General features: G+C 50.0%; 1 protein-coding gene across 5 annotated transcripts in view; it reads right to left on the reverse strand.

The window, feature by feature from the left end:
* Nucleotides 1-21929, reverse strand: part of LOC137538135 (synaptotagmin-1-like) — a 236727-nt gene that overhangs the window by 23461 nt on the left and 191337 nt on the right. For all 5 annotated transcript variants that reach the window (XM_068260157.1, XM_068260159.1, XM_068260156.1 and 2 more), the window contains one exon: nt 21576-21695. In XM_068260157.1, the coding sequence (XP_068116258.1) occupies nt 21576-21695 (120 nt within the window). The remainder of the gene's footprint in view (nt 1-21575; nt 21696-21929) is intronic.

A 21929-nucleotide genomic window follows, 5' to 3' on the forward strand; every position in this document is an offset into this window, starting at 1 on the left:
ACGTGAGAGTTGGCCTTTCTACGGCTCAATTTTTGCTGGCAGAGACAACAGATGGCTTTGCTCCGATCTGAGACACAAATGTGAAAAAATTTCCAAACCGCTGAGCCCCCCTGGGGTGATGGCGCTATGGTGGCATCAGCAGCTGACGTTGAAGGGCATGTGTGCTGGCTGGCCATAGCTGGTGATACATGGCGCCGGACACTGCCCCCAGCTGTTTCTGAGGACGAGCTCCCTCTGCTTCTATCATGGAGTCGTCTCCTCCTACTCCTCTCTGACTCCTCCTCTGAACTGTCCCCCTGGTCATCTCCTCTACCGGGAACATATGTGGTATCCGTATAATCGTCATCATAATCCTCCTGGCCAGCTGCGCTTTCCTCAGACACCTCCTCAAGCGCACCAACTTCAGGTGGTCCACCATCATCCCCATCCACACACGTTACGTCCATATTATCGCCACCTAACTCAGACGTATGAGGTGGTGTACCTGCGCCTTCTTGTTGTTGTGGCAGTAGTGGCTGGGAATCAGTGATTTCACCACCACCACCAAATAACTCCTGCGAAGTGTCAAATGCAGCGGATGTGGTGCTTGTTGTAGCGCTGGTGGCTGCGGGAGATGAGGTGTTCTGTGTTAAATACTCAAGCACCTCTTCACGATTTTGGGAAGTGATGGCACGTGCCTTCTTCTGAGCACTGTATTTTGGGGCAGGTCAGAGCAACACCACCTCGCACAGACCTGCCAGTGCCTGGTGGCCTTCCTCTGGGTCTGCCTCTACCTCTTCCTCTACCTGGTTTGTCCATCTTGTCCATCTCGGGGGGATGCTAGCTATATGCAGTGAGGTGGGTTCTCACTCAACACAACCGGTAGTTAGATGCAGTGAGGTGGCCAGGTGGGTTCTCACTCAACACAACAGGTATTTAGATGCAGTGAGCTGGGTTCACTCAACACAACGCTAGGTATATGCAGTGATGAGGTGGGTTAAGTATACACGACAGGTACTGGGTAGTTAGATGCAGTGAGCTGGGTTCACTGAACAGTGAAGGTACTTAAGATGCAGTGAGATGGGTTCTCACTCAACACAACCGGTAGTTAGATGCAGTGAGGTGGCCAGGTGGGTTCTCACTCAACACAACAGGTATTTAGAAGCAGTGAGCTGGGTTTACTCAACACAACGCTAGGTATATGCAGTGATGACGGGGTGGGTTAAGTAAACACAACAGGTACTGGGGTATATGCAGTACTGGGTAGTACAATGTGCAGCTCCCTGTCACACACACAGGTAGTCACTGAATGTGCTGGGCTGCTGGCAGTGGCACACACACTATCAATTAGCAATGCTGTGCATGCAACAAAAGTGTCAGTTTGACACACAGAAAAAAAAAAAAGTACAGGATGAGCTCTGACAAGAGCTATTGAGGGGTGCTATAAAAGCAATAACAATCAGCCAGGAGCAAGCTGAGCAGCCAAGAACCTAACTAATCTGTCCCTAGAAGAACAAGTCTGCAGCAGCTCTCCCTAGTCTGTCTAATAGCAGGCAGACGAGTGACTGTAATGGCCGCCGGAGGCTGCCTTATATAAGGGGGGTGGGGCTCCAGGGCTGCGTGTAGCCTGAATGGCTACAATGTGCCTGCTGACTGTGATGCAGAGGGTCAAAGTTGACCCTCATAGTGCATTATGGGGCGAATCGAACGTCCGCAAAAGTTCGCCTGGTGCAGGCCAACGCGAACCCCCGAAGTTCGCCTGGAACCGTTCGCCGGCGAACCGTTCGCTACATCTCTAGTTTCAAGTCCTACCACACAGAGCCATACTAATCCATGCTATGCACTGATGAGAACTAACCAGTCTGAAACTGTTTATATGCATGTTGGATTATTGTGGCTCTGTACAATTAACAAACTGACACATTGTGACAGTCGGGTTCACTAGCAGAGATGCGCCATCTGCGCAATCATACCAAAATGCGCACAAGATAAGAGTTGGAGCGCCACTTTAATTCATTAGCCTGTTCTGAGAAAACAGTGTTCCTTTCAAACCAGACCTCTGTTATACCAGGAACAGTTTGTTTTTCTATCAGGGGGGCAATAAAGCTCCTCCAGGAAGTTTCCCCATCCTAGTTTTAAAGATAAGGAGATGCATGGAGGAGAAAAACAGACCCCCTCATAAAGTCATCAAGCACCACATTCCTGCTCTAGCCTGATGAGAGTTAGAGAAAATTACTTTTAATTAACCTGGATATGAAAGAATAAGTCATTCAGACATTTTACTAAATTAATCAGTTTTTCGTCTATGCTAGCAATTTCAAAATTAGCAGACAATTATTAAATATGATTTGTGTGTGGTTAGACTACTCAGCACGTCCCTAACATCTTCCGAAAGGAAGCTACAGTGTGCTCTGCAGTGGAAGACACCAATACACCCATGTACCTGTGTGACACAGAGAATGCCAGAAGCGTGCTTGTGTCACTCGCTGCGGGTTATGGTCGGCTGTCGCCGAGTTATGACCATTCCAGTTATTGCATATTCTTTCTGCTTGTCATGACAAAGGGCGGGAGAAGGCATACACCCCCATCTCCTTTTTCAACTTTGCCCTCTGGCAGAGGAAGAGTTAAAACAACACTGCTGGACACAAAAGAGAGTCTTTTGTCCAGCCATCCATCTACCATCAAAAGGATTGGCATTTAATTTAAGGACTTCTATCCATTCCACAGATCTTTCCATAACTGGACTTCATATCTACTGTTGGACTTATTACCGCAAAAGGACATATGGTAACATGACAAACTGCTCAGACTATTAATAACTATTTTCACATTTAATTCTTATTATTTCTGTATCAATTTGTTTCTATTGCTATATTTTGTTCTGCATTATTTCCTTAAATAAACGATAAATAAACGATTAAAAATCGTTGTTTAAGTGCTGTTCTGAAAATCTCCTCCAAAAGGATTCGCATCTCCTTTGAGACGTTACCATAACAGTTTTGATATTAATATCGGTAGTTTTGCCATCTCTAGAAAGGTTGTCAAATTAACCCTTTTCCTACTGGATTTAGCTAGAGTTAGACATAGCGCATCCATACGCTTTATTGCGGATTGGTGACAGCGACCTGGCCTCTATATGAGATCCCAGATTGTATCGATTGTATATACAATTGAAACTGTGTGTGGACTCACCAACCAATCCAAAAGATTACTTTGCCTGCTTTGCTGACTGCCTTCAGGATTCCCTCAGGATCTGAAGCTGGATGGTAAACTGCAGCAAAGGGAACAGGAATTGGTGGGTGACTGCGCATACGTCACACACATCATTGCATTCCAGCATTTCTGGAGATGTGTTTAGCTTACAGGGACAACAAAGGATGATTTGCATACTCAGCAGTGATGCTGTCAGGCTTGTCTGGTCACCTGCTTTAAGTCAGGCTGTATGCCCATATGACTGACATATAACCCAGCCCTAACGCCTGCGAAAGCTCCTGCCTGATTAAACTACAATACCCTGCAGGCAGATGTAGCAATCACCAAACACAGCAAAGGCAATGAAACACAGTATACTGAATAGTCACCTGAGGCCTATAGGCTGAGGCAATCCAGAGGAAGACAATGAGACAGGCAATGGCATAAGTATATCACTAGAAAGATGCATGGTCAATCAAGCCAGAGTCAGTACAGGCAGCATTCATGCGAGTCCTTTAACAAGCTGGTCGGTAACAGGTAATCCAATACAGAAGCGTGGTCAGGTTCAAGCCAGGTTGGTAACAGGTATCCAATTTAGAAGAAGCTTGGTCAAGAGACAGACACAAGTCGGCAGCAAGACAAGCACTTGGTATGAGCGCAATCTCAGCAACAAGCCCAGCATAGGCTATCACGGGCACAGACTGGAGCGCTCACCAGGTTCAAATACAAGGCCTGACCAATCGGAGCTCGGCATGTCAGCTGATCAGCTGGCACGCAGGGAGACACGTGGCTACTGTTTACGTAGGCGGAGCGCGCACTGAGACGTGTCCTCCGCCTGCCGCCCTGCACGCATGTGAGTCAGTGGCAGGGACGGCAGCAACTGTGAGTCAGCGGCAGGGCCGGCGGTGGCGGCCTGCCGACTCCTTACAGATGCATTGTGAGAGACATCATATGCTCACTCTGACCTGAATAATCCCAAATACCTTAAGCAGGAAAACTCCTGTTCTGTATAGCATTTTAGTAAGAAGGCTTTTTGGTTCTTTTCTTACACACTCCTAGGAGTTCTAGTTCACCATGAGCTTGCTGGGCAATCTGTAACTTAGACATATGAAGAGACTGAGTAAAATCTTTTTGAGGTGCTAGGCTCCACTATGGCTCAGTATTCACACCTGAGACCTTGTAACACTAATGAGTAACATGACCCTGGGGAGGGAAAAAGTCTAATTGGGCAGAACATTCTTCACTTATGGGTGTACTCACTGCACAAAATTATTTAATCTGACCTAGAACATGACACCTACCCTCTTTCCCTGAAAATAAGACCTACCGTGAAAATAAGGCCTAGCTGGAATTTTGAGCATGCTAGAAATATAAACCCTATCCCGAAAATAAGCCCTAGCGGAAGTTAAAGAGGAGGAAGAGGCAGCCAGTAAGTGGGGACACAGTGGTGCAGTGCCGGTCGGGCACTGATCCTGTCATCCTGCACAAAGCAAGTTTATCAGCAGTGTGCAGGGAAGACAGGGCAGGTGCCTGATACAGTACAGTAGTATACTTTCAAATCTATGAACATCACAGTACAAAGGAACAGGAAATGTTCTGCTGAGAGACACTTCCTAATAGAAATATAAGACATCCCCTGAAAATAAGCCCCGGCACATCTTTCAGAGCAAAAATTAAGACAGTGTCTTATTTTTGGGGAAAGACGGTAGCTACTGTTCAAGCTCAGTCTAATTCTTTCCAAACAAAGCATCATAGCTTAGTATAGCACAAATATAAAAGTGAGTGCACACCAATAACTGCCTGTCACTAACCACACAGTCCTCCAAGTGGTGCAACATCCGGTAGATATGTAGAAGTAGCTTGTAATCCACAATACAAAGAAAAAGGGATCCAGGAGCAACTCCCATGACTCTTAATAAAACATATGCACTTTATTCCAACATCTTCTTAGAAAATGATATGGCAGATAAAAGGTACAAAAAGATACTTATTAGGTCCCACAAGGTTGTGCAGCTTGGTGGGGAATCAGCAAGAGGTGCGGAGGAGGATTGGTCGATGATTGTTTCGCCCTGCCATGAGGGCTTTATCACTAAATCTACTGTATATAAGAATACATCTAAAGATATATAGGTACGTGCTGAAATGTATTAATAATCTAAACAGAATACCAACTGCATATGCAAGAAGGTTTGAAACATCCATCACCACCCCATAGAAGAGTAGGTAAAGAATCATATAGCTATTAGTTGCATAAAAACATCAGCAGAAATATATGTAAGTGAAGGGCAGTGTCCACAAAATGGGTGGTCCCACCATCACATTCAAGAGAAACTGACCCGGATTGGTGCAAGATGGAAAAGCGCAAAAACATAAAGATGTCTGGAAGGCATGCAGACACATCAAAGCGGGGTAAAAATGAAGCAAAGCTCTGAGATTCATTCAGTCCAGGTGGGGAAGTAGCATTAAGATCATGTATCCAACGTACCTCTTTCTGGAGGACAAGTCGGTCAAAATTACCACCCCGTATAGAGCGCGTCCTAGTGGCTGCAGCTCTGGCGCTTTGAGTCCGCCAGGAGAAAAGCGCAATATAAATGTTCTGTGTTTGTTTTGTTTGTATCCTTCTATGTATGTGGTCTAACCCCACGACACGTAGACCATCAGTCCTACCACCATGGACAATGTTGAGCTACAGATGTCCAGGTTGATGGGTCCTTGTCCTTAGTGCCAATGTTGGCAATATGCTCCTTAATGCTTCTCCTGAGTTCCCTCCTGATCTTTCCCACATAGAAGGCACCACATTGGCAAGTCAAGAGGTAAACAACCAGGATGGTATCCCAATGTGCCAATGCCCATCTCCTGCCGTCCAGCAGATCGACATATTTTCCTACCACCATGTTAGGGCATACCGGGTAACCCCCACAGCTGTAGGTGCCCGTCAACTTACAGTGGCTGGGATCACGTCCCGTCGCTGAAAAATGACTGCTGACAAGCAAGTCATGAAGAGAAGGAGCCCTCCAAAATGAAAAAATAGGATATTCTGGTATTATCCAATTTAATTTAGGGTCATTACGCAAGATATACCAGTGACGTCTCAAAATATCAGTTATACTGGGAGCAGAATTTGGTGCAGAAACGGATTCTGTCGCCCGATTGTGTGATCGGACAACCATGATTAATCATAAGATCTCTGTTCCTTTGGTGGGCTCGTTGATAAGCACATTTAAGATGAGAATTACGGTATCCCCTCTCCCTAAATCTCAGCCGAAGATTTCGAGCCTCCTCTTCACAAGTTTCAATGTCAGAGCAATTTCCTTGCACGTGCAGATACTGCCCTATGGGTATACATCTGACAGCATGCGACGGGTGGCAGCTATCCGCTCTTAACAGTGAATAAGTGGCTGTATCCTTTCTGTAAAGGGAAGTGTAGATATAGCCCCTACTGTCAATGAATAATTTCAAATCGAGAAAAGGGATGCTCTTGTTATTACCTTGTACTGTAAATCTTAAATTACAGTCATTAATATTCAAGCTCTCAACAAATTACGCCAAAAGGGACGGCTACCTGTCCATAGGAGCAAGATATCATTGATGTACCTGTGCCACGCTAGAACGTGGCACACGTACACCACCAGCGCCTCATCTGCAAAAATACCATGCTCCCACTTCCCAGGTACAGGTTGGCATATTATGGAGCACAAGTCATACCCATCGCTGCACCCTGCACCTGGAGGTAGTGGGAACCCTCAAAAACAAAGATGTTGTTATATAGCAAAAACCTGAGTAAAGATAGCAAGAATATATTATGAGCTGTATGTGAGATGCTCAACTGTATGTGAGATGCACAACTCGCTGAGGAAAATGCAGACCGCATCTACACTGCGATCATGGGGGATGCTGGATTATAGGGCCTCCACATCAAGGGCCACTAGCAAGTTACCACTAGGGGCCTGCAATCCATTTAAAAGTTGTAATAAATGTGATGTATCTCTCACATATGACGGAAGTGCCTGTACATGGGGTTGTAGGTGCATATCCAGATAAATACTTACTTTTCGGTCAGAGATCCCCTGCCTGACCCAATGGGTTGGCATGGGGGCTTGTTTAATCTTTTATGCACCTTTGGGAGTGCATAAAAGGTGGGTGTAATTGGGATGATCACCTGGCAAATTTCACCATCAATTATCGCTTGTTGCACAGCTCCGTCAATTATATCAAATAATTCCTTCTGGTACCATGTGGCCCTCAATGTGGAGACCCTGACAAAACACTCTCTCACCTCCAATATCTCCATACACATCTCCCGATATGCCGGTGTTGTCATAATGACTACATTCCCAGAGGTAGTTATTGGATCTAACTGGGGCAAAACATGTGCATCAAATGTCGCCCTAAAAAAGGCACAGTGGAGAATGATGCAGAGCCCCCAGAGGCTCCCATCTCTGTGACATCTTCCTCGTCAGATATTTGACATGATGTCCTAAGTCCCCTAGGTTCTTTCTGTTTATGTCCCTTCTTTATGGGGTCTTTAGTTCTAGATCTGGTATTGTATCGACCCGGACTGCTTCTAACTGATTCAGAGCTTCGTGACTCTACTACACTAGTACCATTGACTGATGAATCTGATTACACGGTGCCTGTAGTCTTTCAGCTTGTTTGCTAGGAGTACAGAGCAACTAGTACTGTGAGAAGAACTGTCAGGAACTGTCAGCTATAGCATTCCGTGAGTGCTGCTTTGCTGAGTAACTGAGGCAGAAAGGTGTGTACAAACTAGTTGCACGGTCACATTGTCCCTTAACTAGCTGTATTGTACTACCAACATAGAGAACTGTCATTTGTAGTAGTTATTATATACTGCTTTAGTACGTATTTACTTAGTGTAGTCCAACAAAGCAGTTGTGTTACCTGTGTGCATGCACCCCCCCCCCCCCCCCCCGCCCCCATATACATTTACTGACAGTTTGGCACATGCCAACTCTTATTGTTTAGGGTCAAGTGGGATTTCTTGAGTATGATTCTTTTGGTGGTTTCTTCTTTCCTGGGTATCTGTCTTGCTTTATTGCCAATTGCTTTCACTTTTTACAAGCATACTGTAGCTGCCTGGTAACTATTTAAATAGGCTTTTTTATGAACTGTAACAAGGGCCTATTTTTGGAGTGTGGCTTATTTTCGAGCAGCCTCAAAATTCCAGAAAAAATCATGCTAGGGCTCATTTTCAGGGAAACTGGGTAGGTAAGCACTAGGGTTGCCGCGGTATACCACTATGACGATATACCATGCACAATCTCGTTCGCACGAACAGCGGCAGGGATACAAATACTCACTTGCGGGCAGCCAGCTCCGTCCTGAATGATGTACTGGCTTCATTGTACTTCCTGTTGTTGTATCACATTTCCCTGAAACAGCGCCCCCTGGGTGCTATTACAAGATGATGCAAGAACAGGAAGTAGAATGAAGGACCTTGCTGCCGGCAAGTGAGTATTTATCCCTGCAGCTGCGTCCCCTCTCCCTCCCGGCTCTCTGTGCTGCGGCCACCTAATTCTGGCTACACTTATCCCTGGCTACCTATGCTGTGAGCACCTACTACTGGCTACACCTATCCCTGGCTACCTATGCTGCGAGCACCTACTACTGGCTACACCTATCCCTGGCTACCTTTGCTGCGAGCACCTACTACTGGCTACACCTATCCCTGGCTACCTATGCTGCGAGCACCTACTACTGGCTACACCTATCCCTGGCTACCTATGCTGCGAGCACCTACTACTGGCTACACCTATCCGTGGCTACCTATGCTGCGAGCACCTGCTACTGGCTACACCTATCCCTGGCTACCTATGCTGTGAGCACCTACTACTGGCTACACTTATCCCTGACTACCTTTGCTGCGAGCACCTACTACTGGCTACATCTATCCCTGGCTACCTATGCTGCGAGCACCTACTACTGGCTACACCTATCCCTGGCTACCTATGCTGCGAGCACCTATTACTGGCTACACCTATCCCTGGCTACCTATGCTGCGAGCACCTATTACTGGCTACATCTATCCCTGGCTACCTATGCTGCGAGCACCTACTACTGGCTACATCTATCCCTGGCTACCTATGCTGCGAGCACCTACTACTGGCTACACCTATCCCTGGCTACCTATGCTGCGAGCACCTATTACTGGCTACACCTATCCCTGGCTACCTATGCTGCGAGCACCTACTACTGGCTACACCTATCCCTGGCTACCTATGCTGCGAGCACCTACTACTGGCTACACCTATCCCTGGCTACCTATGCTGCGAGCACCTACTACTGGCTACACCTATCCGTGGCGACCTATGCTGCGAGCACCTGCTACTGGCTACACCTATCCCTGGCTACCTATGCTGTGAGCACCTATTACTGGCTACACCTATCCCTGGCTACCTATGCTGCGAGCACCTACTACTGGCTACACTTATCCCTGACTATCTTTGCTGCGAGCACCTACTACTGGCTACATCCATCCCTGGCTACCTATGCTGCGAGCACCTACTACTGGCTACACCTATCCCTGGCTACCTATGCTGCGAGCACCTATTACTGGCTACACCTATCCCTGGCTACCTATGCTGCGAGCACCTATTACTGGCTACACCTATCACTGGCTACCTATGCTGCGAGCACCTACTACTGGCTACATCTATCCCTGGCTACCTATGCTGCGAGCACCTACTACTGGCTACACCTATCCCTGGCTACCTATGCTGCGAGCACCTATTACTGGCTACACCTATCCCTGGCTACCTATGCTGCGAGCACCTATTACTGGCTACACCTATCCCTGGCTACCTATGCTGCGAGCACCTATTACTGGCTACACCTATCCCTGGCTACGTATGCTGCGAGCACCTATTACTGGCTACACCTATCCCTGGCTACCTATGCTGCGAGCACCTACTACTGGCTACATCTATCCCTGGCTATCTATGCTGCGAGCACCTACTACTGGCTACACCTATCCCTGGCTACCTATGCTGCAAGCACCTATTACTGGCTACATCTATCCCTGGCTATCTATGCTGTGAGCACCTACTACTGGCTAGACCTATCCCTGGCTACCTTTGCTGCGAGCACCTACTACTGGCTACACCTATCCCTGGCTACCTATGCTGCGAGCACCTATTACTGGCTAGACCTATCCCTGGCTACCTTTGCTGCGAGCACCTACTACTGGCTACATCTATCCCTGGCTATCTATGCTGCGAGCACCTACTACTGGCTACACCTATCCCTGGCTACCTATGCTGCAAGCACCTATTACTGGCTACATCTATCCCTGGCTATCTATGCTGCGAGCACCTACTACCTGCTACACCTATCCCTGGCCACCTATGCTGCGAGCACCTACTACTGCAGGCATGGGCAAACTCGGCCCTGCAGCTGTTACGGAACTACAAGTCCCACAATGCATTGCAGGAGTCTGACAGCCACAGTCATGACTCATAAAGGCAAATGCATTGTGGGACTTGTAGTTCCGTAACAGCTGGAGGGCTGAGTTTGCCCATGCCTGTACTACTGGCTACACTTATCCCTGGCCACCTATGCTACGAGCACCTACTACTGGCTACACTTATCCCTGGCTACCTATGCTGCGAGCACCTACTACTGGCTACACCTATCCCTGGCTACCTTTGCTGCGAGCACCTACTACTGGCTACACTTATCCCTGGCTACTTTTGCTGCGAGCACCTACTACTGGCTACACCTATCCCTGGCTACTTTTGCTGCGAGCACCTACTACTGGCTACACCTATCCCTGGCTACTTTTGCTGCGAGCACCTACTACTGGCTACACCTATCCCTGGCTACCTATGCTGCGAGCACCTACTACTGGCTACACCTATCCCTGGCTACTTTTGCTGCGAGCACCTACTACTGGCTACACCTATCCCTGGCTACCTATGCTGCGAGCACCTACTACTGGCTACACCTATCCGTGGCTACCTATGCTGCGAGCACCTATTACTGGCTACACCTATCCCTGGCTACCTATGCTGCGAGCACCTACTACTGGCTACACCTATCCCTGGCTACCTATGCTGCAAGCACCTACTACTGGCTACACCTATCCCTGGCTACCTATGCTGCGAGCACCTACTACTGGCTACACCTATCCGTGGCTACCTATGCTGCGAGCACCTATTACTGGCTACACTTATCCCTGGCTACCTATGCTGCGAGCACCTACTACTGGCTACACCTATCCCTGGCTACCTATGCTGCAAGCACCTACTACTGGCTACACCTATCCCTGGCTACCTATGCTGCGAGCACCTACTACTGGCTACACCTATCCCTGGATACCTTTGCTGCGAGCACCTACTACTGGCTACACCTATCCCTGGCCACCTATGCTGCGAGCACCTACTACTGGCTACACCTATCCCTGGATACCTTTGCTGCGAGCACCTACTACTGGCTACACCTATCACTGGCTACCTATGCTGCAAGCACCTACTACTGGCTACACCTATCCCTGGCTACCTATGCTGCGAGCACCTACTACTGGCTACACCTATCCCTGGATACCTTTGCTGCGAGCACCTACTACTGGCTACACCTATCACTGGCTACCTATGCTGCGGCCACTTACTACTGGCTACACCTATCCCTGGGTACCTATGCTGTGGCCCCCTACTACTGGCTACAGAGGGGTCCCTGGGTCCAAATAATTGTATAATACCGTATACCGTAATACCGTCATACCGTGGTATTTTTTTTTACGGTTATCATACCGTGGAATTTCATACTGTTGCAACCCTATTAAGCACAGAAGTATGTACATACCTCTGTGCATTATTGGTTCCTTTCCTCATTCCCTCTGGTGCCCATAATGCCTTCTTGAAAAATGTTACTTTTGGCTAAAAAGACGGGCACATCTGCACTGCGCATGCGCAAGCCAGGACTCGTATGTGCACAGTATGGATACACTCATCTACTCGGGGATGCGAGTACTTCCAAAGCCTGCACAAACCAAAGCCTTCCAACCATGCAGGTATGTATCTAATGGGAAGCAAGAGCGTGAAGTAGGTTCATTTTCGATGCAGACACAGAAATGTACAATAACTACTTCCTGTGGTAAGATATTCCAGATTCTTACTGTAAAGAACCTTTCTAAATAGACAGCAAACGCTTTTTTCCTCCGTATTTAGTAAAAAAAAAAGCTTTCTTCATTCTTTGTCCATTGAACAAGCCTTGGGACAGAAAGCTCATCTGCAAAAATGTTATATTGCCGAGTGGGTTGTTTTTTTTAAAATGCACAGAGGACAATATTATTACTACATCCTTTAGTGCACCGCCCTTTATTTATGAAAATTAAATGTATTCTGTCTTTTAGCAGCCCCTTTTATTCATAGCATGGATATGCCCAAACGTGTTATATAGGACTCTACACTTTTTGCATTTAAAGATGCTACATGCAAAACTCTTTACAGAAATTTACCGTATTTTTTGTCAGTGAATATAACGCAGGACAGTAAGGCCAGGTGTCACACACCCCCATCCCCAGCTCTTACTGAACCAGCATGCTCTGAAGAAACTGAGCTGCAGCTGTATTATATGCTCTTTGATCCTTGCAGCTTGGCTCTCACCCAGGGAGTGACAGGTTCCGACGGGCATCTGGAGGCTCAGTCTCAGAGATCCTTGAGCTAATGAGCTCCAGGCTCCAGAGCGCCTCCCGCTACTGCTCCTCCTACTCAGTGACCTCCCACTCAGTGAGGTACAGAGGCATTCAGTCACTACAGCTCCTCTTTCTCCTGCAGGCGCCATGCGGGAGATGCACCTGGACTAATGCGGCAGCTGGAATGTCGGGGGGCTGTTGGGGTCGTGGTCATCATGAGGCTTGGCGGTTGGCTTCCTATGGGTGCTCGGCACTTGACTTGCTCCTTGGCAACACCATAAGGCTGAAGAATAGGGACAGTAAGCGTCATGTCACGTGACCCGACACAACCTCTGACTGTACACCACGGGGATGAATGGACCACGCTAAATAGGTGAGGCAGTGTAATGTAACTGTGAGTGTAGACAGTCTAGTGTGTGTAGCTGGGCGTGTAGTCAGGGTAGCTAAGAGTGTAGTCAGTGTAGCTGGCAGTGTAGTTAGTGTAGCTAGGTAGTGTAGTCAGTGTAGCTGGGAGTGTAGACAGGGTAGCTGGGGGTGATGTGAATGTAGCTGGTGGGGAAGCAGGGGTTGGTGTAGCTGGGAGTGTAGTCAGGGTAGCTGGGGGTGATGTGAGTGTAGCTGGTGGGGAAGCAGGGGTTGGTGTAGCTGGGAGTGTAGACAGGGTAGCTGGGGGTGATGTGAATGTAGCTGGTGGGGAAGCAGGGGTTGGTGTAGTTGGGAGTGTAGTCAGGGTAGCTGGGGGTGATGTGAGTGTAGCTGGTGGGGAAGCAGGGGTTGGTGTAGCTGGGAGTGTAGACAGGGTAGCTGGGGGTGATGTGAGTGTAGCTGGCGGGGAAGCAGGGGTTAGTGTAGCTGGGAGTGTAGTCAGGGTAGCTGGGGGTGATGTGAGTGTAGCTGGTGGGGAAGCAGGGGTTGGTGTAGCTGGGAGTGTAGTCAGGGTAGCTGGGGGTGATGTGAGTGTAGCTGGTGGGGAAGCAGGGGTTAGTGTAGCTGGGAGTGTAGTCAGGGTAGCTGGGGGTGATGTGAGTGTAGCAGGTGGGGAAGCAGGGGTTGGTGTAGCTGGGAGTGTAGTCAGGGTAGCTGGGGGTGATGTGAGTGTAGCTGGTGGGGAAGCAGGGGTTGGTGTAGCTGGGAGTGTAGTCAGGGTAGCTGGGGGTGATGTGAGTGTAGCTGGTGGGGAAGCAGGGGTTGGTGTAGCTGGGAGTGTAGTCAGGGTAGCTGGGGGTGATGTGAGTATAGCTGGTGGGGAAGCAGGGGTTGGTGTAGCTGGGAGTGTAGTCAGGGTAGCTGGGGGTGATGTGAGTGTAGCTGGTGGGGAAGTAGGGGTTAGTGTAGCTGGGAGTGTAGTCAGGGTAGCTGGGGCTGATGTGAGTGTAGCTGGTGGGGAAGCAGGGGTTAGTGTAGCTGGGAGTGTTGTCAGGGTAGCTGAGGGTGATGTGAATGTAGCTGGTGGGGAAGCAGGTGTTAGTGTAGCTGGGAGTGTAGTCAGGGTAGCTGGGGGTGATGTGAGTGTAGCTGGTGGGGAAGCAGGGGTTGGTGTAGCTGGGAGTGTAGTCAGGGTAGCTGGGGGTGATGTGAATGTAGCTGGTGGGAAAGCAGGGGTTGGTGTAGCTGGGAGTGTAGTCAGGGTAGCTGGGGGTGATGTGAATGTAGCTGGTGGGGAAGCAGGGGTTGGTGTAGCTGGGAGTGTAGTCAGGGTAGCTGGGGGTGATGTGAGTGTAGCTGGTGGGGAAGCAGGGGTTGGTGTACCTGGGAGTGTAGTCAGGGTAGCTGGGGGTGATGTGAGTGTAGCTGGTGGGGAAGCAGGGGTTAGTGTAGCTGGGAGTCTAGTCAGGGTAGCTGGGGGTGATGTGAGTGTAGCTGGTGGGAAGCAGGGGTTAGTGTAGCTGGGAGTCTAGTCAGGGTAGCTGGGGGTGATGTGAGTGTAGCTGGTGGGGAAGCAGGGGTAGATGTAGCTGGGAGTGTAGTCAGGGTAGCTGGGGGTGATGTGAATGTAGCTGGGGGGGAAGCAGGGGTTGGTGTAGCTGGGAGTGTAGTCAGGGTAGCTGGGGGTGATGTGAGTGTAGCTGGGAGTGTAGTCAGGGTAGCTGGGGGTGATGTGAATGTAGCTGGGGGGGAAGCAGGGGTTGGTGTAGCTGGGAGTGTAGTCAGGGTAGCTGGGGGTGATGTGAGTGTAGCTGGTGGGGAAGCAGGGGTTGGTGTAGCTGGGAGTGTAGTCAGGGTAGCTGGGGGTGATGTGAGTGTAGCTGGAAGTGTAGTCAGGGTAGCTAGGGGTGATGTGAATGTAGCTGGTGGGGAAGCAGGGGTTGGTGTAGCTGGGAGTGTAGTCAGGGTAGCTTGGGGTGATGTGAATGTAGCTGGTGGGAAAGCAGGGGTTGGTGTAGCTGGGAGTGTAGTCAGGGTAGCTGGGGGTGATGTGAATGTAGCTGGTGGGGAAGCAGGGGTAGATGTAGCTGGGAGTGTAGTCAGGGTAGCTGGGGGTGATGTGAATGTAGCTGGGGGGGAAGCAGGGGTTGGTGTAGCTGGGAGTGTAGTCAGGGTAGCTGGGGGTGATGTGAGTGTAGCTGGGAGTGTAGTCAGGGTAGCTGGGGGTGATGTGAATGTAGCTGGGGGGGAAGCAGGGGTTGGTGTAGCTGGGAGTGTAGTCAGGGTAGCTGGGGGTGATGTGAGTGTAGCTGGTGGGGAAGCAGGGGTTGGTGTAGCTGGGAGTGTAGTCAGGGTAGCTGGGGGTGATGTGAGTGTAGCTGGAAGTGTAGTCAGGGTAGCTAGGGGTGATGTGAATGTAGCTGGTGGGGAAGCAGGGGTTGGTGTAGCTGGGAGTGTAGTCAGGGTAGCTTGGGGTGATGTGAATGTAGCTGGTGGGAAAGCAGGGGTTGGTGTAGCTGGGAGTGTAGTCAGGGTAGCTGGGGGTGATGTGAATGTAGCTGGTGGGAAAGCAGGGGTTGGTGTAGCTGGGAGTGTAGTCAGGGTAGCTGGGGGTGATGTGAGTGTAGCTGGTGGGGAAGCAGGGTTTGGTGTAGCTGGGAGTGTAGTCAGGGTAGCTGGGGGTGATGTGAGTGTAGCTGGTGGGGAAGCAGGGGTTAGTGTAGCTGGGAGAGTAGTCAGGGTAGCTGGGGGTGATGTGAATGTAGCTGGTGGGGAAGCAGGGGTTGGTGTAGCTGGGAGTGTAGTCAGGGTAGCTGGGGGTGATGTGAATGTAGCTAGTGGGGAAGCAGGGGTTGGTGTAGCTGGGAGTTTAGTCGGGGTAGCTGGGGGTGATGTGAGTGTAGCTGGTGGGGAAGCAGGGGTTGGTGTAGCTGGGAGTGTAGTCGGGGTAGCTGGGGGTGATGTGAATGTAGCTGGTGGGGAAGCAGGGGTTGGTGTAGCTGGGAGTCTAGTCAGGGTAGCTGGGGGTGATGTGAATGTAGCTGGTGGGGAAGCAGGGGTTGGTGTAGCTGGGAGTGTAGTCAGGGTAGCTGGGGGTGATGTGAGTGTAGCTGGTGGGGAAGCAGGGGTTAGTGTAGCTGGGAGTGTAGTCGGGGTAGCTGGGGGTGATGTGAGTGTAGCTGGTGGGGAAGCAGGGGTTGGTGTAGCTGGGAGTGTAGTCGGGGTAGCTGGGGGTGATGTGAATGTAGCTAGTGGGGAAGCAGGGGTTGGTGTAGCTGGGAGTGTAGTCGGGGTAGCTGGGGGTGATGTGAGTGTAGCTGGTGGGGAAGCAGGGGTTGGTGTAGCTGGGAGTGTAGTCAGGGTAGCTGGGGGTGATGTGAGTGTAGCTGGCGGGGAAGCAGGGGTTGGTGTAGCTGGGAGTGTAGTCGGGGTAGCTGGGGGTGATGTGAGTGTAGCTGGTGGGGAAGCAGGGGTTGGTGTAGCTGGGAGTGTAGTCGGGGTAGCTGGGGGTGATGTGAGTGTAGCTGGTGGGGAAGCAGGGGTTGGTGTAGCTGGGAGAGTAGTCAGGGTAGCTGGGGGTGATGTGAGTGTAGCTGGCGGGGAAGCAGGGGTTGGTGTAGCTGGGAGTGTAGTCGGGGTAGCTGGGGGTGATGTGAGTGTAGCTGGTGGGGAAGCAGGGGTTGGTGTAGCTGGGAGTGTAGTCGGGGTAGCTGGGGGTGATGTGAGTGTAGCTGGTGGGGAAGCAGGGGTTGGTGTAGCTGGGAGTGTAGTCGGGGTAGCTGGGGGTGATGTGAATGTAGCTGGTGGGGAAGCAGGGGTTGGTGTAGCTGGGAGTCTAGTCAGGGTAGCTGGGGGTGATGTGAATGTAGCTGGTGGGGAAGCAGGGGTTAGTGTAGCTGGGAGTGTAGTCGGGGTAGCTGGGGGTGATGTGAGTGTAGCTGGTGGGGAAGCAGGGGTTGGTGTAGCTGGGAGTGTAGTCGGGGTAGCTGGGGGTGATGTGAATGTAGCTAGTGGGGAAGCAGGGGTTGGTGTAGCTGGGAGTGTAGTCGGGGTAGCTGGGGGTGATGTGAGTGTAGCTGGTGGGGAAGCAGGGGTTGGTGTAGCTGGGAGTGTAGTCAGGGTAGCTGGGGGTGATGTGAGTGTAGCTGGCGGGGAAGCAGGGGTTGGTGTAGCTGGGAGTGTAGTCGGGGTAGCTGGGGGTCATGTGAGTGTAGCTGGTGGGGAAGCAGGGGTTGGTGTAGCTGGGAGTGTAGTCGGGGTAGCTGGGGGTGATGTGAGTGTAGCTGGTGGGGAAGCAGGGGTTGGTGTAGCTGGGAGAGTAGTCAGGGTAGCTGGGGGTGATGTGAGTGTAGCTGGCGGGGAAGCAGGGGTTGGTGTAGCTGGGAGTGTAGTCGGGGTAGCTGGGGGTGATGTGAGTGTAGCTGGTGGGGAAGCAGGGGTTGGTGTAGCTGGGAGTGTAGTCGGGGTAGCTGGGGGTGATGTGAGTGTAGCTGGTGGGGAAGCAGGGGTTGGTGTAGCTGGGAGTGTAGTCGGGGTAGCTGGGGGTGATGTGAATGTAGCTGGTGGGGAAGCAGGGGTTAGTGTAGCTGGGAGTGTAGTCAGGGTAGCTGGGGGTGATGTGAATGTAGCTGGTGGGGAAGCAGGGGTTAGTGTAGCTGGGAGTGTAGTCGGGGTAGCTGGGGGTGATGTGAGTGTAGCTGGTGGGGAAGCAGGGGTTGGTGTAGCTGGGAGTGTAGTCGGGGTAGCTGGGGGTGATGTGAATGTAGCTAGTGGGGAAGCAGGGGTTGGTGTAGCTGGGAGTGTAGTCGGGGTAGCTGGGGGTGATGTGAGTGTAGCTGGTGGGGAAGCAGGGGTTGGTGTAGCTGGAAGTGTAGTCAGGGTAGCTGGGGGTGATGTGAGTGTAGCTGGCGGGGAAGCAGGGGTTGGTGTAGCTGGGAGTGTAGTCAGGGTAGCTGGGGGTGATGTGAGTGTAGCTGGTGGGGAAGCAGGGGTTAGTGTAGCTGGGAGTGTAGTCGGGGTAGCTGGGGGTGATGTGAGTGTAGCTGGTGGGGAAGCAGGGGTTGGTGTAGCTGGGAGTGTAGTCGGGGTAGCTGGGGGTGATGTGAATGTAGCTAGTGGGGAAGCAGGGGTTGGTGTAGCTGGGAGTGTAGTCGGGGTAGCTGGGGGTGATGTGAGTGTAGCTGGTGGGGAAGCAGGGGTTGGTGTAGCTGGAAGTGTAGTCAGGGTAGCTGGGGGTGATGTGAGTGTAGCTGGCGGGGAAGCAGGGGTTGGTGTAGCTGGGAGTGTAGTCAGGGTAGCTGGGGGTGATGTGAGTGTAGCTGGTGGGGAAGCAGGGGTTAGTGTAGCTGGGAGTGTAGTCGGGGTAGCTGGGGGTGATGTGAGTGTAGCTGGTGGGGAAGCAGGGGTTGGTGTAGCTGGGAGTGTAGTCGGGGTAGCTGGGGGTGATGTGAATGTAGCTAGTGGGGAAGCAGGGGTTGGTGTAGCTGGGAGTGTAGTCGGGGTAGCTGGGGGTGATGTGAGTGTAGCTGGTGGGGAAGCAGGGGTTGGTGTAGCTGGGAAATGTAGCTTAGATAGAGACACTTGTGGGGGGGGGGGGGGGGGGACTGGGGAGGGTCCATAAGGTGTCCCTGCACTATAGATGCACCAGGTTTAGTATTTTTCCTCCTGATTTTGCCCTAATCCTAGGTGCATCATATAGACCGGAGCGTCTTATATGCCAAAAATATGCGATAAATATCAAATTCTGATTACAGAGCCGATATTTCTGAGGCTAATAGGACACCTAAAGTGAGAGTGATATGGAGGCTCCCATATTTATTTCCTTTTAAACACCAGCTGCCTGGCAGTTCTGCTTATCTCTGTGGCTGCAGTAGTGTCTGAATCACACACCTGAAACAAGCATGCAGCTAATCCAGTCAGACTTCAAGGGTATTAGAGACAGAGGCTAAGCAGGGCAGCCAGTCAATCTGCATTGTTTAAAGGGAAATACATATTTCCTCCTACATTTCCCTCTCACTTCAGGTGTGCATTAAATGAAACCTATAAGCAGAAGTAACACCTATCCAGTGCTGGAGTAGTTCTGTTGCCCAACTGATGCAAGCAGTGTTTGTTTGGGGGCTAGAGGGCCAATCAGTGTGATGCTGCACTGATTTTAGGTTGTGCAACGAGCGGTGCCCACGACTACACCAGGCACCCCCTCTTGTCCAATACATGGACAAGGGGCTCTTCGCCACCTCCGGTGCCCAAGGAGGAGGTGGGGGCGGCGACTCCCTGGGGGGTTCATGGTGGCATCTGGGAGTCCCCTTTAAAAAGGGGACCCCAGATGCCTGCCCCCTCCCAGGAGAAATGAGTATAGGGGTACAAAGTACCCCTTACCCATTTCCACAAAGGGTTAAATGAAATAAAAACACAACCACGAAAAAAGTCCTTTATTAGTCTTAATTAACCAGAAATACTTACCTGTACCTTTAAGAAAATGTTCCCACGCCAATATCCTCGGAAAAGGTCCCACGGCGACAGTATCCTCTAACTTGTGATCTTCAGAAATACTTACCTGTACCTTTAGGAAAAAGTTCCTACGCTAATATCCTCGGAAAAGGTCCCACGCTATAATCTGTTATGTCCCACGACAACAGTATCCTCTATCTTGCGATCTTCAGAAATACTTACCTGTACCTCTAAGAAAAAGTTCCCATGAATATACCCTCGGGAAAGGGTCCCACAGCAATATACTCTATCTTGCGATCTTCTGTTACAACTTAATTGAAGATCACTACGAACCGCCACCACAGATGCCGCCACAGACGCCGCCCCCGCCGCACTGCTCTTAGCTATAGTATAGCTGAGAGCAAAAAGTATCTTTAAATTTTGGCTCCAATGCTCCCCATCGGTTCCTTAACAGACCAATGGAGATCATGAGGATCCCCATTGGTCGATATATACTTAGTATAGCTGAGAGCGCGTCCTATGCGGACGCACTACCGCTGGCTCCTGCTGCTCTCCCTGCCTCTCTCACACCTGTCACCCTCACCCATGCTGGCACCCATGGTTGCATTGGGTGCCAGCATGGGTGGGGGTGACAGGTGGGGGGAGGCAGGGAGGGCAGCGGGAGCCGGCGGTAATGCATCGGCATAGGACGCGCTCTCAGCTATACTGTATAGCTGAGAGCTGCGGCAGGGCAGCGTGTGTGGCGTCAGGGCGGCGGAGATCTTCAATCAATGTAAACAAGCTCGCAAGATAGAGGATATTGCCGTGGGACCTTTTCCCAAGGATATTGGCGTGGGAACTTTTTTTAAAGGTACAGGTAAGTATTTTTGGTTGATTAAGAACATTAAAGTACTTTTTTCGTTGTACTTTGTACCACTATACTCATTTCTCCTGGGAGGGGGGCGGGCATCTGAATGCCTCTTCTTAAAGGGGACTCCCAGATGCCGCCATGAACCCCCCCCCCTCCCCCAGGGAGTCGTTGCCCCCACCTCCTCCTGGGGCACCGGAGGTGGGGAAGAGCCCCTAGTCCATGGATTGGACAAGGGCTTGGGGGAGAGGGGAAGGCTTGGCCGCCCTTCTCCCCCAGAGCCCCCCATACCATGGACCATGCAGGCTGGTATAGCTCAGGGTGCAAAGCCCCAGTCGGCTGGGGCTCCGCATTCTGGCTATCCCAGTCTGCATGGGTGTCGAGGGGTTATAGAGGCTTGGGTTGGGGGACCCCACGTTTTTTTTTTTTTTTTTTAACATTTCCCACCTACTAAACATAACACAAAATTAAAATAAAAAAATAAAAAAAATTGTAATTTTTTTTTTAAAAAACATTGTTTCCCACTACCTTTTTAACATATCCTGCAAATTTGGTGTTGCTATGATGTAAGGGGCCTTTGCTATTAACTGCTAAAGTCGGCGGGAATTGTTTAAGTAGTGTCATTTGTGCATTTAAATGTAACTTTTTTTCCTTTAAAACTTTCAAATCGATTTTCTCAAAAAGTATAAGGTCTTTTTGAAAAAAAAAAATTTTCCTTTTGTTCCCACTGTTCTTCTTAACATTCCCTGCAAGTTGGTGTTTCTAGCTTTTAAGGGGGCTTTGCTATTAAACGTTAAAGTCGGTGGGCAGACATTTTCCAAACGGCTGCAAAGCAGGGCTTAAAACGATACATAACGTTCAGGCAGGACAAAAAAAAGAGCAGGTTTTAAAACGATAAATTACGTTCACATTTTTTAACCTTAAAAACGATAAATATCGTCCGACAATGCGCGTTAATGGGGCGCCATTTTTTAAACATCGGCGCTGTGCGCCATTTTTAACTGATCCGGTTCAGTAGTGCCAAGTGGTTTCTCTATTCCTGGTATCCAGTGAGATGTTGCATCCTGAGAGGTTGAAATAAAAACAGCATACCTTTGTTTTTTCTTGCAGTTCCTCACAAAATTCCAAGGTCTCAGATGTTTTCAGGTCTTTTAGTGCAACTCTTGTCTCGCCAATCAGTGTGTGCCTAGAATACTTGTCAAAATCTTTCACCTGGTTTACAAAAAAAAACAAAAACAAAACAAAACACAATTAAGTGGCTGTTTCCTATTAAACTATATTCAGTATAACATTATATGTTATTGTTTTTTTCAGAAACCAATGCTAACACCATGGCCCATATGCAATTCACTTTTTCTCCTGACTTTTCTCCTGGGAGATCATTTTCATCTTCGATTTAAAATAACTTTTAGGCACTTTGCAATGAAAAAAGTACCAAAAAGTAGG

This window comes from Hyperolius riggenbachi, chromosome 11 (assembly GCF_040937935.1).
Source record: "Hyperolius riggenbachi isolate aHypRig1 chromosome 11, aHypRig1.pri, whole genome shotgun sequence".
NCBI lineage: Eukaryota > Metazoa > Chordata > Amphibia > Anura > Hyperoliidae > Hyperolius > Hyperolius riggenbachi.